We start from the raw sequence: 17,982 nt of genomic DNA on the forward strand, positions 1-17,982 counted from the left end.
TCGAGTTTTGTCTTTCGTTGCTAGAGGGATGGAGTTCAAGACTAGGGAGGTTATGCTGCAATTGTATAAGGTGTTGGTGAGGCCATATCTGGAGTATTGTGTTCAGTTTTGGTCTCCTTATCTGAGAAAGGACATATTGGCACTGGAGGGAGTGCAGAGGAGATTCACTAGGTTGATCCCAGAGTTGAGGGGACTAGATTATGACGAGAGGTTGAGTAGACTGGGACTGTACTCATTGGAGTTTAGAAGGATGCGGGGGGATCTTATTGAAACATATAAAATTATGAAGGGAATAGATAGGATCGATGCGGGCAGGTTGTTTCCACTGGTCGGGGAAAGCATAGCCTCAAAATAAGGGGAAGTAGATTTAGGACCGAGTTTAGGAGGAACTTCTTCACCCAAAGGGTTGTGAATCTCTGAAATTCCTTGCCCAGTGAAGCAGTTGAGGCTCCTTCTTTAAACGTTTTTAAGAAAAAGATAGATACCTTTCTAAAAAATAAAGGGATTAGGGGATATGGTGTACGGGCCGGAGAGTGGAGCTGAGTCCACAAAGATCAGCCATGATCTCATTGAATGGAGGAGCAGGCTCGAGGGGCCAGATGGCCTACTCCTGTTCCTAGTTCTTATGTTCTTATATTGTGTGCAGTATTGTAGATATATTTTGCATTTATCTCTCTCGTCTCAGGTATTGAATAGCTAATTGATATGATTCAAGGTCCCACATTCATTCAAAGGTATCAAATGAACCCCCCAAATTATCTTGCACCTTGCCCCTCTGTTGCATTAAGACGCACTCAATCTCATCATGCCCTATCTTCCACATCAGCGACATGAACAAAGTGATGGCTGGACAATACATATGTGACCGTTGCATCTCAGGCAGACGTGACCTCATGAGAATATTCATCAATGTTAGCGATTATCCTGATGCTGCTGAACTGAACTCTTTCGTTTGTGGATCTACTGATTATTTGTCGCAACCAACTTTGCAATGGTGTTTATTTTATGACAGAGTTTTGGGGACAAGTAGTATTCATCGTCGGCAGCGGCAACTGTGCCTTCCTGCAGCAGTTTTCATCTCCACTTGTAGGACTGAATGTTATTCCTATATTAGGTACCCACTCTCCCCATGCATGACACTGAGCGATGGAGGTTGGTTCCACTCGGTGACATTTGAAATGTCTGCTAATCAGGAATGAGTGTGTGTTGTCAGAGGTGTGTGGACATCCTGATGAAGCTGTCTACTTACCTATGAGGATTTTACTTTGCTCCTGAATGGCTGCCTAGCATTGCTTCTCAGTGTCAATTCATAAAGGCACAGAATATAAAACGATATGCGATCATTGCATGATTGTGCACTCAGTGACGTCGGGTTCACAGAAGGGCTTTTGTGAGAAGGACACAACAAGGACTGTAATGGTATGAAAGTGATGCTCCAGCACATCTCCCGAGTTCTCAGCAGTATTGGTGAAGGATTAAATTATCATTGACTGCTGTATTAAAGCTGACTGGGTCACGTCTTTCCCAGATGCTTTGGCAATGCAAGACATAAACTTGGCAGGCTTTCAGCGAATGCAGGGAAATGAGTGTTTGTCAATAATCACACAATGGTCCTTGCTCACATAACTCACCGCTTTGCATCCATGCTGTGATGTAACAGATCACTGCATCCTGATGTCCGATGCAGCACCGTAGCACAGTGGATAGCACTGTTGCTTCAGAGCTCCAGGGTCCCAGGTTTTATTCCCGGCTTGGGTCACTGTCTGTGCGGAGTCTGCACATTCTCCCTGTGTCTGTGTGGGTTTCCTTCGGGTGCTCCGGTTTCCTCCCACAAGTCCCAAAAGACGTGCTGTTAGGTAATTTGGACATTCTGAATTCTCCCTCTGTGTACCCGAACAGGCGCCGGAATGTGACGACTATGGGCTTTTCACAGTGCCTTCATTACAGTGTTAATGTAAGCCTATTTGTGACAATAATAAAGATTATTATTATTATCTTGGGGCTCAGTATTAAGATTCAGCCTCTGTATTATTCATGCATGAGAGCTGGTGTTGGAGAGTTGTCTGGATGGAGCTCCCTCTTGAGGCAGTCCAGTGCTAACCACTGACAAATATTTTTCATCTTAGATTGCCTTGCTAAGCTGTTGTCACACTGGCATGAGTGCATCCATTTGTGCAATAGCATTTCTGCCTCCTGAAGAATGACTCGGCCACGGACTCGTTGCCACCATGCTTGAAGGACTGCACTACGTGTAGCTACTTAAGGATTTGCATGAGTGGAATGCTTATCACATTCCCCAGTAGCAATATGGTCCCTAGCCTACTGCACCTTCCAAATATGACCCCATTGTTAGGGTTGAACGTGGCATGTGCTTTCCCCATGATCTTTGACCTTTCGTGACATACCCACTGGCTGATGATATGTCGAAGATGACAATGATGGTTTAGTTGTGCCCCGTGCACTGAAGAGAACTGCAATTGTAAACACTTGTCTTCACCTTTTTCCTTTTGAAATCTTGGAGTTCTGAATTGTCACATCTGTTGTGTGATGCCTGTGCAATGGCATCCTCATGTGGCTCATCTGAATCCTTGACCACTTACTATTCATCCCTTCCAAGTCCTCCTCATCCTGAGGAGACGTCCAACTCTTCCATGTCTCCCTGTGGCAGCACATCTTCCCTTTGTTGCAGCAAACATTATTGATGCGGGACACCCTCTGCGATGCGCATTGTAGAGTCCTGCCTGACTGGTACAAACATCTGAAATGGATTTTTAAGATGCCTATCGTTTGCTCTATTAAGGACCTCAATGTGCAGCATTATATCTCTCCTCAAATGCACTCCATGGCCAATGAAGAGGCATGATTATCCATGTCTCTAGGGGATACCCTTTATCGCCAAGGAGCCAAACGTCTATGTGCCAATCTTCCTCAAAATCTCTGGCACCTGGGAGCGATTCAAAATTTATGAGTCATGTGAGCTCCCTGGTACCAAGCACAGACATGCATGATCTGCTATCTGGGATTCCAAATTAGACCAAGAATTAGACCAACACATGCTTGTCATGCAGAGCCCTCTAATATGGCCCGCTCAGCCAAGGACAGTCTCTTCAATACAACGCGACAGTGTGGCCTCAGTCCCAGGACAGGTTCTTCAATATAACCCAACAATGTGGCCTCAGTCCCAGGACAGTCTCTTCAATATAACACAACAGCATAGCCTCAGTCCCAGGACAGTCTCTTCAATATAACCTGACTGCGTGGCCTCAACCCTTAGATTAGATTTAGATGTATTGTCATGTGTACCAAGATACAATGAAAAGTATTGTTCTGCCTACAGTCCAGCCTGATCACTCCATACACGAAAACACATAACTTATGAAAAATACATGAAGATACATAATGAAATTCCATAAACATAGACAGGGGGTGAAGTATACAGTATATAATGCTACATCTGTAGAGAGGATCAGTTCAGTCCATAGTATCAGTTCAGACCCTGAGGAGGTCATTCAGACGTCTGGAAACATCAGGGAAGAAGCTGTTTTTGAATCTGTTAGTGGGTGTGCCCAAACTTTTGTCTCTTCTGCCCGATGGAATAGTTTGGAAGAGTGAATTACCCGGGTAGGAGAATTCTTTGATTATGCTGCCCGCTTTCCCAAGGCAGCGGGAGGTGTAGACAGAGTCAATGGATGGGAGGCAGGTTTGCATGATAGACTGGGCTGTGTTCACGACTCTCTGTCGTTTCTTGCAGTCTTGGATGGAGCAGTTGCCATGGGAAGCTGTGATGCAGACAGATAGGATGCTTTCTATGGTTGTTGGTGATGTACACACCTAGGAATTTGAGGTTGTCCACCATCTCCACCTCAGTGCCATTGATACAGACAGGGGCATGTATGACACTTCGCTTCCTGAAGTCGATGACAAGCTCCTTAGTTTTGCAGACGTTGAGGGAGAGATTGTTGTCGTTAAACCATGCCACCAAGTTATCTATCTCCCTCCTGTACTCTGACTCGTCGTTGTTCGAGATCCAACCCACTACGATCGTCTCAACAGCAAACTAGTAGATGGAGGTGACTGTCTATGTGGAGTTGCACATTTTCCCCTTGTTTGCGTGTGTTTCAGCCCCACAACCCAAAGATGTGCAGGCTAGGTTGATTGGCCATGCTAAATTACCCCTTATTTGGAAAAATAAATTGAGTACACTAAATTTTTAAAAATAAATGTTTTTTTTTAAACTTGAAGATGGGGTTGGAGCGAAACTTTGCCACAGAGTCGTGTGGGGACATGGAGTATAATAGGGGGCTGAAAGGGCAGCACAGTGGCACAGTGGGTAGCATTGCTGCCTCACGGCACCAAGGTCCCAGGTTCGATCCCGTCTCTGGGTCACTGTCCGTGTGGAGTTTGCCCAACCTCTCCGTGTTTGCTTGGGTCTCACCCCCACAACCCAAAGATGGGCAGAGTAGGTGGATTGGCCATGCTAAATTACCCCTTAATTGGAAAAGATGAATTGGGCACTCTAAATTTAAAAACAAAAAATAATAGGGGGCTACGTACGCAGCCCTGCAGGCCCCGGTATTGAGGATTATCGTGGAGGAGGTTTTGTTGTTTATCCTTACTGATTACCTAGGGTAGCACGGTAGCACAAGTGATTAGCACTATGGCTTCACAGGGCCAGGGTCCCAGGTTCGATTCCCCGCTGGGTCACTGTCTGTGCCGATTCTGCACATTCTCCTCATGTCTGCGTGGGTTTCCTCAGGGTGCTCCGGTTTCCTCACACTCTTCAAAGAGTCATCGGACTCGAAATGTTAGCTCTTTTCTCTCCCTACAGATGCTGCCAGACTTGCTGAGATTTTCCAGCATTTTCTCTTTTGTTTCATAACAATAGATGAACCACCGGTTGGTAGTTGGTAATCGGGACAGTCTCTTCAAAATTAAGCGACAGTTTGACCTCAGCCCCAGGTTGGTCTCTTCAATATAACCCGACAGTGTGGTCTCAGCCCCAGGACACTCTCTGACTCTTATTTGAAGCATCTTATAACTCTTGCCCCAGGACAGTGTTTCACTACTTCACTCTGTTCATTGGCCACTCCCTAGTCATGCTTCAGTCTCCACCCTGCTCTGCCATGTCCACATCCTGCCATAGGCCACACTCCTCAAGACATTACCTCCCACACCCCCCCACACCCCCATGTTCTTTCTCCATTTCCCCTTCCCTGCTGATATGGCCTCCTATGCCGAGCCTAAGTACAGCATGTGATACAGTGACCTGAAATCTCACAGGAACTCACAACAGCGGGCGAAGGCAGCATCCACTGACCTTGATGTTGTTGATGAAGTGAGGTTCGCCAGGTGTGCAGCTCTTATATCATAGAATTTACAGATTTTTGCAGAATTATCATAGAATGTATATACAGTCAGGAAACAGGCCGTTCTAATTATCCATAGGTGGGGCACTTAATTTGAAGCAGGAACAAAATTTCAGTGAGTTGACTATTTAGTGAGCATTCATGAGATGTAAATCATTGCAAATATGCTTCCCGACATAGATCAGCAGGAAACTCGATCCGCATTTATCCCACCAAAGGCGGGAGAACAAATTCCTAAACTCATTTACCAGCAGCAGAAAACTGACTTTTCCATCATGCAAATTTAGTGCCCCCAGCTGTCATGATTCCCGTCACTGGCGGGTGTGCAAAATCCCAGCCAATGATCCAGGTTGATGGCTGGAAAACTAACTGATGCTCAGCGATGTCTGATTGCAATACAAGGTCTGAAATAGCATCTGGAAAATGACTTTTCTCAGAAAATGCAAACCCTGCTGCATGAAGTAAAATTACAACGTCCATTTGAAGAACAGTGAAATGCTCCTGCTGCCACTTATATAATGACAGTAATTATCTAGGGTGGAAATTGGTTAGAAGGTTAGTCACCCTTGTGTGTCTACTTAGATGACACACATAGCGCTCCTGACAGAATATAAGAAATGGGAGCAGAAGAAGACCACTGAGTGATAGAGTCATAGAATCATACAGCATAGAAAAGGCCCTTTGGCCCATCGCATCTGCGCCGGTCAAAAACAACCACCTAACCATTCTAATTCCATTTTCCAGCACTTGGCCCATAGCCTTGGATGCCCTGGATCGCAAGTGTACATCTAACTACTTCTTAAATATTATGAGGGTCTCTGCACCCATCACCCTTTCAGGCAGCGAATTCCAAGCTCCCATTCTCTGGGTAAAAATGTTTTTCCTCATATTCCCTCTATACCTCCTGCCCCTGACCTTAAATCTATGCCTCCTGGTCATTGAGCCCTCCACCAAGGAGAAAGGTTTGTTCCTGTCTGCTCTATCTATGTCCATAATAATTTTATACATCTCAATAATGTCCTCCCTCAGTCTCCTCTGCTCAAAGGAAAGCAATCCAAGTTTATCCAGTCTCTCTTCATAACTAACAGTCTCCAGCCCAGGCAACATCCTGGTAAATCTCCTCTGCACCCTTTCCAGTGCTATCACATCCCTCCTGTAATGTGGATTCCAGAACTGCATACAATATTCTAGCTGTGGCCTAACCAACACTTTATACAGTTCCAGCATAATATCCTGGCTCTTAAACGCTATGCCTTGTGTCATGAGAATGTCACTTTAAGAAATGTTTGGCTGCTCATGTTACTGCAGTGATGTCAGAGTGTTAGGTGGAGCCGAGCTCTGGCTCTGCTTTTTAATTTCACTTTGAGAAAAGCTTGGGTGTGTCTGTGTCTTTTTGGTTTCGTTTTCAGTGTTGGAGCTGAAGCCAGACAAAGCAGCTGTACTGCTGTTCTCTCTGCCACGAAAAGACTATCTATTGATCATTTGGTGAATTCAGAATTATAAATGTTTCCAGTAGTGACTTTAACCTGATGTGCTTCTGTGAACAGTTTTGTTTTTGAGTCGTATGGATGTTAAAAGGAAAGCTTAAACGATTACTTAGTGTTGTAGATTTGGGGGTTGTATTTGAATTAATGGTTGCTAAGATGTTCACTGTGTGTTTTCAAAACATTGTTTTGCTTTAAAAAATACTTTTCCATTTCTGCTGTACCGCACCTGTAGAGTGGGCCGTCTGCTCCCCATACCACAATCTATTAAACGTTGTGGGTCAGGTGAACTCCATGATACACTTTGGGGTTCTCTAAACCCTGGCCCATAACACTTGGCTAATAAAGGCAAATATACAAAATGCCTTCTTAATCATTGTATCCATCTGCTCAGGTACTTTAAGGGGTTGGTGTACATGCACATCAAGATCCCTCTGATCCTCGGTGCTTCCCAGAATCCTGCCATTTATCATGTATTCCCTTGCCTTGTTTGTCCTCCCTAAGTGCATCACCTCACACTTATCTGAATTGAATTCCATTTGCCACTGATCAGCCCATCTGACCAGCCCGTCTACTCGAAGGCTATCCTCCTCACTATTAACACTCCACCAATTTTCGTATCATCCGCAAACTTACCGATCAACCCTCCTGCATTCATATCTAAATAATTGATATAAAGTGAAAACAACAAGGGCCCCAACGCTGATCCCTGCAGGACCCCACTGGACACAGGCTTCCAGTCAGAAAAACACCCCTCGGCCAATCAGGCAATTTTTGATCCAATTTGACAAATTTCCTTGGATCCCATGGGCTCTTATCTTCGCTATCAGTCACTCATGTGGGACCCTATTAAAAGCCTTGCTGAAGTTCAAGTAGACTACATCAAATGCATTGCCCTCATTTACACACCTAAGTCACCTCTTCAAAAAAATCAATAAAGTTGGTCAGACATGACCTCCCCTTAAAACTATGCTGACTGTACAGCTCATTGAACCTGCTCCGTAATTCAATATGATCATGGCTCTCCTTGGGCTTAAATTCCACATTCCTGTATGCTACCTATATCCCTTGATTCCCTGAGAGATCAAAAATGTGTCCACCTTAGCCTTCAAGATAATGAGTAACAGAGCATCCACAACCCTCTGAGGTAGAAAATTCCAAAAATTCACACCCTTTGAATGAAGAACTTTCTCCTCCTCTCAGTCCAAAATCATCGGCCCCTTATTGTGAAATCGTGCCTCCTTATTCTCGGTTCCCCAATCAGGGGAAACAGCTTTTCGGTGTCTACCCTATCAAGCCCCTTCATCATTTTGAATGTTTCATATTCAGGTAAAGTGACTGCAATTTTTTTCCCCTGAACATGAATTCGGAGCAGGAGTAGGCCATTCGGCCCTTTGAACCTGCTCCACAAATCAAAAGGATCATGGCTGATCTGATTGTAGTCTCAATTCCACATTGCCACATTTGTCTGATGACTTTTCACCCCCTTGCTTATCAAGAATCTATGTAGCTCTGTCTTAAAAATATTCAAACACTCTGTGGTGTATTCTCTGCCGACGGGAATCTCCATTCCACCGGCAGTGCACCCAGCGGCGTGGAGTGGCCAAAAATGGGAAATCCCATTGGCTGGCGATGGGAATGGAGTATCCCGCTGCCAGCGAAGGCGCGCCACTGAGGAACACGTGGTGGTGGAGGCGGAGAATGCACCCCTCTGTTTCCACCACCTGTTGAGGAAGAGAGTTCCAAAGACTCACAACTCTGAGAGAAATGGTTCTCTTCATCAATGTCCTAAATGGTCGGCCCCCACAAGAAGGAAACATTCTTTCCAGATCCACCTCTGCCAAGTCTCCTCAGGATTGTATATGTTGTGCACCACTATTCTCTGCATGAATCTTACTGTTTAATTACTGTTAAACTCTCTGCCCTTTCTGTCCATCTCTGCTTGTTTTTACCCACATTGATATACTTTTCTATTGCCTCAACTTTTGTCTTTGTTTTTGAAATCTCCCGTCACATGCACATTCCCACTCTCTGTTAGTTTAAAGCCTTTGTTTCCTGCTCTGATCATGCTTGCTGACGCAGTCTCATATTTGTATGCTCTGTTCCTTCCTGTCACATACTGCTTATTATTACCCGGATTGCTTACCTGCATTGTTGCCTTGTCCTTCCTCTTTAGCTGTCCAAATCTCCCCTCACCTGAACCCTCCCACCAGTCATTAAGGAAGTGGACAACTTTTTTTGGTTATAATACATGTACATACAAACATACAAACAAGCGCATTAGGAGCAGCAGTAAGCTATTCAGTCTCTTGAGCCCCTTCTGCCATTCAGTCAGATAATAGTTGGTCTAATTGTGGATTTTCCCACCTATCCCCATCCTATACCTTACATGTGCAGGTTTTTCATGGCAAATTTGAGAACCCTAGGGATCCTTTCGGATCTGAAAAAAATTAGCATTAACCATGTAACACTTCGAAAATGGCATCGCCAATCAGAGTACTACAGATTTCACAGTGGCCTAACTGCTGGGTAGCTAAAGCATCTGCCTGTTTGAAGTGATAGGTCCCTTTTAATATGAAAATTCAGGTATTATGGGCCCTGGTTGTCATATTAGGATAGGACTAATTAGAGTGTGTGCTGCGCATGCTTCAACCAGTAGGTCAGGCATTAATCCTGAAGAATCCCTGGAAAAGAAGAAAGACTTGCACTTATCTAACACCTTCCATGACCTCAGGACCTTCTAAAGCATTTTAATTTTAATAATGTACTTTTATAATGTAGTCACTGTTGGAATGTAGGAAATGTAGTAGCTGATTTGCACACGACAAGGTCCACCAAGCAGCAATAAGATAAATGACCATTTTCTTTTGTTTTTGATTAAGGTAGCATCTGTGGAGAGAGAACCAGAGTTAATCTTTCAGTCTAATGAAATCCATGATGTGGAGATGCCGGCGTTGGACTGGGGTGAGCACAGTACGAAGTCTTACAACACCAGGTTAAAGTCCAACAGGTTTGTTTCGATGTCACTAGCTTTCGGAGCGCTGGTATGTGGCTGGTCGAAACTACAAAATCTTCACCCATTTTACCACCAAATCCCCCCATAATGGGCTTTAATTCAGAAGAGCACCAAGCACATTCACCTGAGGAAGGAGCAGCGCTCCGAAAGCTAGTGACATCGAAACAAACCTGTTGGACTTTAACCTGGTGTTGTAAGACTTCGTACTAGTCTAATGAAAGGTCACAGTCCTGAAATGTTAACTTTATTTCTCTCTCCACAGATGTTGCCATAAATTGCTGAGCATTTCCCGTTTTTGTTTCAAATAATAACCGTTTATTGTCACAAGTAGGCTTCAATGAAGTTACTGTGAAAAGCCCCGAGTCACCGGTGCCTGGTCAGGGAGGCCAGTACAGGAATTGAACCCATGCTGCTGCCTTGTTCTGCATTATAAGCCAGCCATTTAGCCCAGTGTGCTAAAACTGCCTTTGTTTTTGGTGTTAAACTGAAGGGTAGATATTGGCTAGAACACTGGAGGTCAAAGTACTATCAACTGGGTCAAAGGTGACACTTAAGAAAGGAAGTTTTGAATTGTCTTTGTGGACCCCAAGTCCTCTTCAAGGCCCAACAAAAATATCATTACCCACCCAGTCTCCCTTGGCTTCCCCTTTCCTCCCAGGACCTACTCACAGCTGCCGTTGGCAGCACAGCGACCCACCATTCATGTGACCCAAACTGGCAAGCTGGTATGTGGCTGGTCGAAACTACAAAACCTTCACCCATTTTACCACCAAATCCCCCCATAATGGGCTTTAATTCAGAAGAGCACCAAGGACCCAATACTTAAATCAGGAGACTCTGCACATTTTTGGATTGGCGTTGGCAAAAACATTACACATTTTAGTGTACCAGGTCATCATTGGCCTGAAATATTAACTCGGTTTCCCCTCTCCACAGATATCCCAGACCCTGAGTATTTCCAGCATTTGTTCAATAGGGGGAGCCAAACAAGCGTTGATCCTTGCAGAAGATGTCCGTGGAGCAGTGCAAGGGGTTGATGCAGTTTAGATGGCGGGACATTGGGTGGCGCTCTGTACAATGATTCATCCCCTTCTACCACCTCCAAAATTGACGTCCAAGTGTCAGTGCACTTCCTGGTTTCTTCCTGTGCAATGTGTCTCTGCCTAACACACATAGATCTATTTCGTTGCCACGGTGCATAAAATCCAAACGTGCGCTGTTCTCACAAATTGCGCCAAAGGAATTTACGAATATTGAGCCGCGGAGTTAAATGCGTCCACAGTTTAAAATTCACAACTTAAACTAAACACTGCGCAAAAAAATTGCCATGTAAATTACGAATGACATTGATGAAAATGAGCAATGACACGGTTTTGGGTGAGCACTGTTCGCTGGACTGGATGGTGCTCCATCCGTGTTTCAGACGTTGCTAAACGTTCCCTGAAAACGAATACATGCCGAATACAGGCTTCTGAGCTCGCGTAAGGGCAAAGCAAGGGTGAATCCCAATGAATGGATTTATAGTAAAATCTATGATTTATCTGGCCTTGAATAGATTCATTTATTGTAAAACCCAAAGCTGTATGCAACATAGATAAGTACACTGATAGTGCACGCAAAGATAAAATACATAGCATGGAATGAACGCATGCAAAAAATACTTGCAGTGTCGTGACAAAATATAGCGGTTATGGAAATATACAATACCCCCAAATGACAGTTTGGTCTGGGCAGATGGGACGAGTATATTCAGCAGAGTAACTGATAGACTGCAACGCTCTGATATAAATCTGCATGTCGTGCTTATACAAACAGCAGTTAACAACATGTTGGACTAATACTGAGGCGGAGGCAAATGGAAACAGTAACGACTGAGATGATTGATAAAAGTTGCAGTGAGACTGTCTGGACATATACCGCAGGCGGTTGGTTGCTCTCAGAAAATGCAGCAACAACCCCTATGTTTGCAACTGCAAATGTACCTTGCATTCAGATAGGAAGGAATAAAACAGAGTATGGTAGACACATTTCTAACAAATATAATAAATGCACCGTTTAGTGCTGCTTCTCATATGTTATGATCCAGGAGTTGTGCATGTTGATGATTTTTGCTGGCATGAAGGTAATTGTTAGTCCTGGGGGGGGGTTGACTGAACTCGGCACGTTTCATCCAATCGGGTTTCGGGGAGGGCGGGGAGGAAGGCACGGGAAGTGATTGGCATTCCCTAGAACCAATCGGAATGGGCGGGGGAGCGGGTGCAGCCAGTTGCTTTGTGACGCCATGGCCGGGAGGATATAAAAGGCAGCGGGGAGCGAGCCGGCGCTCACTGCGAGTGCGGAGAGCACAGAGCCGATGGATATACTGAGGACTATCACTTACCAGCAAAGCTCAAAGATGTGTGAGCAGCCTCTCAGCAGGTCCGCTGATCACCGCTTCACCAAAAGGCAGGAAGAGTTAACATACTCCAACGCCGAAATGTCCCGGATTATAACCGACCCCGCCACGGGCAAATGTTACTGTCGAGGAAAAGTGTTGGGCAAGGTAAGACAAGATGCTGCCTTTGTGTGCGGGGGATAAGCGGGCGCACTGACTGTGGTGCAGCATTTGTAAATGTGGTTCAGTGAGCGAATCCCTGCCAGAGGTTTGAGTTGGTGGTGTCTCGCATCCCTGTGCAACGGTGAGCAGAGTGTGTGCGGTTCCCAGCCCGCAGTGACTGGGTCAGCATCTGAGAGACTTGAGAAGCACAGCACGTTCAATACTAGAAATTCTATTTTTTACAAAAAATATCGTTAGGTCTCAAATCTTTAGGTTTAAAAAAAAATGTTCCTGTGGATGCTTATTAACTTAGCCCCTGCGATTTTGTTTTCTTAGGGTGGCTTTGCTAAATGCTACGAGATGACCGACCTGACTACTAACCGCGTCTATGCTGCAAAGATCATCCCGCACACCAGAGTGGCCAAGCCCCATCAGAGGGAAAAAGTGAGTTAGTAACTGGGATTGACAATGATTGGTGTAATGCTACTTAAAATACCAATGTCAAAGTGTTCCTGGGTGCATCACTCGAGCCTGATTTTGATATTTCCTACACGCAGATTGATCGAGAGATTGAGCTGCACCGAACGCTTCACCATAAACACATCGTTCACTTTTACCATTACTTTGAAGATAAAGAGAACATTTACATCCTTTTGGAACACTGCAGCAGACGAGTAAGTATTTATCCTTTCTCTTCTGACACTGAGCCTAAAGTGCAATATTTGCCAGTGTATTTATTTTACAAATGCACAATGCTTCATTTGTTTTGTTTTAATTTGTAGTCAATGGCTCACATACTGAAAGCTAGGAAGGTGCTGACCGAACCAGAAGTGCGATACTATCTCCGGCAGATAGTATCAGGACTGAAGTGCCTGCATGAACAAGAAATCTTGCACCGAGACCTCAAATTAGGTATGATGCTTCTTCATATGAGATTAAGATTAAGCAATGTTAAAGCACATAGTGTCTAATTTTCTACTAGAAAATACTATTCTAAGTAGTTATGCTTTGTAATTGCAGGTAACTTCTTCATCAATGAGTCTATGGAACTGAAAATAGGGGACTTTGGGTTAGCAGCTAAACTGGAACCAGTGGAGCAACGGAGCAGGTAATGAACCAAGATATATCCAAGTCTAAATGATTTTGGGGAAGAATTATGAAATAAACAGTGCTAACATCAATGTGATTATCTCCCCAGGACTATCTGTGGCACACCAAATTACTTGTCTCCTGAAGTTCTCAACAAACAAGGGCATGGCTGTGAATCTGATATCTGGGCATTAGGCTGTGTAATGTAAGTATTGCACTTCAAAGTATGTTTACATTCTCTAGTAACAATTGGGAGTAAATTCTCATCTTCAGTAGCAAATATGAGCTGCCTCACTATCTAATTATATACCCAATTTTTATTTTCCTGAATTGAGATTCTGCTCTTCACTACTGAAGATGAAAACTAATCCCCTTGGCTCGGTTGGGGCTTAACTTTGAAGACATTGACTCCTTAAATTGTGTTCATTACAGGTACACTATGCTGTTGGGGCGACCCCCATTTGAGACAACCAACCTGAAAGAAACTTACAAATGTATAAGGGAGGCAAGATATTCAATGCCGTCAACATTGTCACCCTCTGCCAAACAATTGATAGCTAACATGCTTGCAAAAAATCCAGAGGATCGGCCAAGTTTAGATGACATCCTGCATTATGACTTCTTCACTCAGGTTTGTGTTGCAAGAATTCTTGGTTTAACTTCAGTACCCTTTTTTTTTTTTGGTCCCATTCCCACAATAGTGCAGGCACACATCTAAACTTTGGTCTTCTGTTGCAGGGATTTACACCTGAGCGATTGTCACAGACCTGCTGTCACTATGCACCAGATTTCCATTTGTCCAGTCCTGCCAAGAACTTTTTCAAAAAGGCAGCTGCAGCAATATTCGGTGGGAAGAAGGACAAAACTAAGTTTTTGGACAATCACAGTAAGTGCACATTTGCTAAACAATGTGTTTTAGTTCTGATTGGCTGAAAATAAAAATCCAAATTCTAACTTGTAGATGAACCATGTGCTTTGCTACAGTAAGCAATTTCTTTTTATACAAACCAGGAAAAGACGATTATGATGAAATATACAAGCTGAAGAATGATTTGAAGAAAATGTCATTAAGTGACCAATTGAGCATCAAAAGCAGATTAGCTGAGGTAGGTTGGTCTCATTGCTGTGAATATTATTTTTTTTCATGTTGAATTATGGATTCAACAGTGCAAAAATCTAGATCTCTCCTAAATGTTGACATTTTCGTTTTGACAGGAGTCACGGTTATCTAGCAAGTCACTGACCGTCCATGTCAAGCCAGAGGCCACCTCTCCAGTGAAGGATAATGAAGAACAAATCCGAGACTCTATTAGGATGATAGTGAGAGGAACTTTGGGAAGCTGCAGCAGTAGTAGTGAATGTGAGTACAAGTTTGGCATTTACTGCAAACTTTAAGAGATATAAATTTGTGTGACAAATATAAACTTGGAAGTCGAAAGCTATTTAATTGAGAATTTCACAATACTTTATTTTTCAGCTCTTGAAGACAGTACCATGGGAAGTGTTGCTGATACCGTAGCTAGAGTACTAAAGGGCTGTATTGAAAATATGCCAGAAGGTAAGAACTGCTCTTAATTGAATCCAGTGTCGATTTAAAATTGAAGATTAGGATTGGCCACTTGTTAACTTGACCACTTTAAACAAGCTGCTTTTTTTCATTTTTGCTGCATTCCCAGGAGACTGTCTGCCAAAACAACAATTAAACTTCTCCTTCCAGTGGGTCACCAAGTGGGTGGATTATTCCAATAAATATGGGTTTGGATATCAATTGTCTGATCACACTGTTGGAGTCCTCTTCAATAATGGAACTCACATGAGTCTGTTGGCAGATAAGAAGTAAGTAGCTTAATGTGTTTGTTTTTTTTAACTGCCTTTGAATCTAAAATTAACATTTAGGTGTTAACCTGGAGCTATCTTTTCCCCCTCTTAGAACCATCCAGTACTATGCAGAGTTGGGCCAATGTTCCATCTTTTCAGCACTTGATGTGCCTGAAAAGTTCATTAGTCAAGTGACGATTCTGAAGTACTTTGCACACTATATGGAAGAAAATCTGATGGAGGTAAGAATCCTTGACTCTTTTGTTTCCCCTGTATAGTGTGAGCCATTTTATATTTAAAACAAAAAGCTCCTCTGTTATCATCCTGTGCTTGCCATTGAATCATTTTTAGTCCAACCATTTAGAATTTGTAAACAAAGACTTTAAGCAGCATGATCTTTCTCATACAGGGTGGTGATCTGCATAGTTCAACGGATGCCCAGAAGCCCAGACTGTGTCTACTTCAATGGCTAAAATCTGACCGTGCTCTAATGATGCTCTTTAGTGATGGCACATTCCAGGTGAGAATTGCATTGTCTTTAGCCAGCATGTTACTAGCGCACAAATTTATTGAACTAATTTCTTGATAGCCAGAACACTTCAAGGTGAGACATTCTCTCCATAAGTGAGATTGAAGGGGAAAACCACTTGATTAGCAAATGTTGCAATCATGTGGTTTAAGAACCTCCATTCTGACAGTGCAGTTCAAGTTTGCACTGACCCCTCAAAGAGCATCCTATCTAGGCCCACTCTCCTATCTCTATAACCTACATGTAACAGACCGTTTAGCATAGCCAATCCACCTACCCACTTCTTTGGACTGGGAGGAAACTCATGCAGACATGGAAGAGTGCAAACACCACCCAAGGCTGGAATTGAATGGGGGTCCCTTGTGCTGAGGCAGCAGTGCTAACCACTGCCACTATGCCACCCAAGTATATTCATCAAAACTCTAGTCATGAAGAATCATGAAGTAGCCTTGTCATAAAGAATCATTTAAGTAACCTGACTTGTACTTTTATTACAGGTAAACTTTTATCATGATCATACAAAAATCATTATTTGCAACCACAATGAGGAGTACCTGCTTACTTATATCAATGAAGATAGAGTTTCTACTACATTCAAGCTCTCAACACTGCTAATGTCTGGATGCTCCCAAGAACTTCGTACTCGAATGGAATACGCATTGAATATGGTGCAACAAAGATTTAATTAAAAGATTGGACAGTGAAGCTTGGCCATGGCTTCCTTCAATTTTTGGAACTGACTCGAGGTAACCATCTGTCAGGCGGTACGAGGAACTTGTATTTCGATTGGTGTGCTGGGCCGGTACCAGACAGATGCGTTTTACAATCCTGCTTTATGGAACTGACCTTTTTAAAAGGACAAGTACCTGAAATGTAACAGCTGCCTGAGGAACTTCAATATTTTTGCATTACAAGAAGAAATGGATTTTTCTGTTGCAACAAAGGGTGTTGCAGCTCCGGTGAGCAAAAGGAAAGTGTGTAGCGAGTGAAATTGTAGCTGGACTTTGCAAGTTGTAAGGACACGTTTTTTTAAAAAATGCAGCTTATGCTACTGGTTTAAAATATGACTGGTTCTTTGAACAGAGAACTGAAAATTCAAACACGTTGCACCACATTTGTGGCTGGACATATTCTTTAATTTATTATGCACTGAGTATTTATTATTTATTGACCAGCCTGCTCAATGACACTCTGAAATGCTGAGCAAGCAGTGGTTTAAACATTAATAAAGATTATTTGAATTCATTTTGAGTATGAAATTGTTTTGACATGTTTCGTGTGGGGTTGAGTTACTCGAGTTATCATGTCTGTACATTCCACATAACTACACAAAGAACCTAAGACTGATAAAGCAGATGAATGAGGGCTGTGCTGACTTGAACCATAAAGGCTGCTGCACCTCAAACGCACTGGAATAGCAACAAAAGTGCTGATCTTCCTCACCGTAAAGTTGCCCGACATGGCCTTGACCCTTTCAGTCTAACATCACTTTTTTCTCTTTCTGGAATCACCTTTCATTAGTTGAGCCCTTGTTGCATGAAGTCGTCAGGGCTGAGGTATTTATGGATGCTGTTAAGACCAATACATGTACAAAATGGAGTTTGGATTTGGGAAAAACACTGGCAGACCTACTTTCTGGAGATGTTGCTTTTGATGCCTCCCATTTCCTCTGTTTTCCCCCTTATTCTGGTTGGAACCTATCCACTTTCCTCTCTCTCCTGCCTCCTCCAAGACATTTCTTGCTATTCTGTCATTGTTTATATCCTTTTAATTGAGTTGCTACAGGTCTCTGGCAATTCCAAAGACCCAACTAGTCCAGGTCTTGATGTAGTTAGCACATTGCTTGGGTTCGTGGGTGTTGTACAACTGATGCAACTTGGGAGCAGTAGAACATGGTGCAAAGGATTTATTCTGATGGTTAAATTGAACAGTGAAGGCACTTGGGTATCGTATCAGGGAAGTTAACCTCATCGACTGAACCAGATCAGTCTTTTCCATCTGCACGGAGTGTCAGTCATTCAATTTAGTTTAGCTTTCATCCGTATCAATACTGCTCTGCCAGATATGTAGTGTCATTCTACAACTAATGAATGAATGTGGTCTGATGCCTTTGTTTAAAAACTCTGAAGGACAATTCCACAAAT

At 43.3% G+C, this 17,982-nt stretch overlaps 1 protein-coding gene across 1 annotated transcript; it reads left to right on the plus strand.

Moving 5' to 3' along the window:
• Nucleotides 1-12,198: 12,198 nt before the first annotated feature.
• On the plus strand, nucleotides 12,199-17,083 carry plk2b (polo-like kinase 2b (Drosophila)). Its single transcript, XM_072496993.1, has 15 exons — nucleotides 12,199-12,408; nucleotides 12,739-12,846; nucleotides 12,960-13,076; nucleotides 13,185-13,314; nucleotides 13,423-13,510; nucleotides 13,601-13,696; nucleotides 13,924-14,122; nucleotides 14,230-14,377; nucleotides 14,503-14,597; nucleotides 14,707-14,851; nucleotides 14,969-15,049; nucleotides 15,168-15,327; nucleotides 15,422-15,551; nucleotides 15,719-15,829; nucleotides 16,336-17,083. Exons 1-15 carry the CDS (start codon nucleotides 12,220-12,222, stop codon nucleotides 16,525-16,527), a joined length of 1,989 nt encoding a protein of 662 aa, XP_072353094.1. The 5' UTR covers nucleotides 12,199-12,219; the 3' UTR covers nucleotides 16,528-17,083.
• The last annotated feature ends 899 nt before the right edge of the window (nucleotides 17,084-17,982 follow it).

This window comes from Scyliorhinus torazame, chromosome 3 (assembly GCF_047496885.1).
Source record: "Scyliorhinus torazame isolate Kashiwa2021f chromosome 3, sScyTor2.1, whole genome shotgun sequence".
Classification (NCBI taxonomy): Eukaryota; Metazoa; Chordata; class Chondrichthyes; order Carcharhiniformes; family Scyliorhinidae; genus Scyliorhinus; species Scyliorhinus torazame.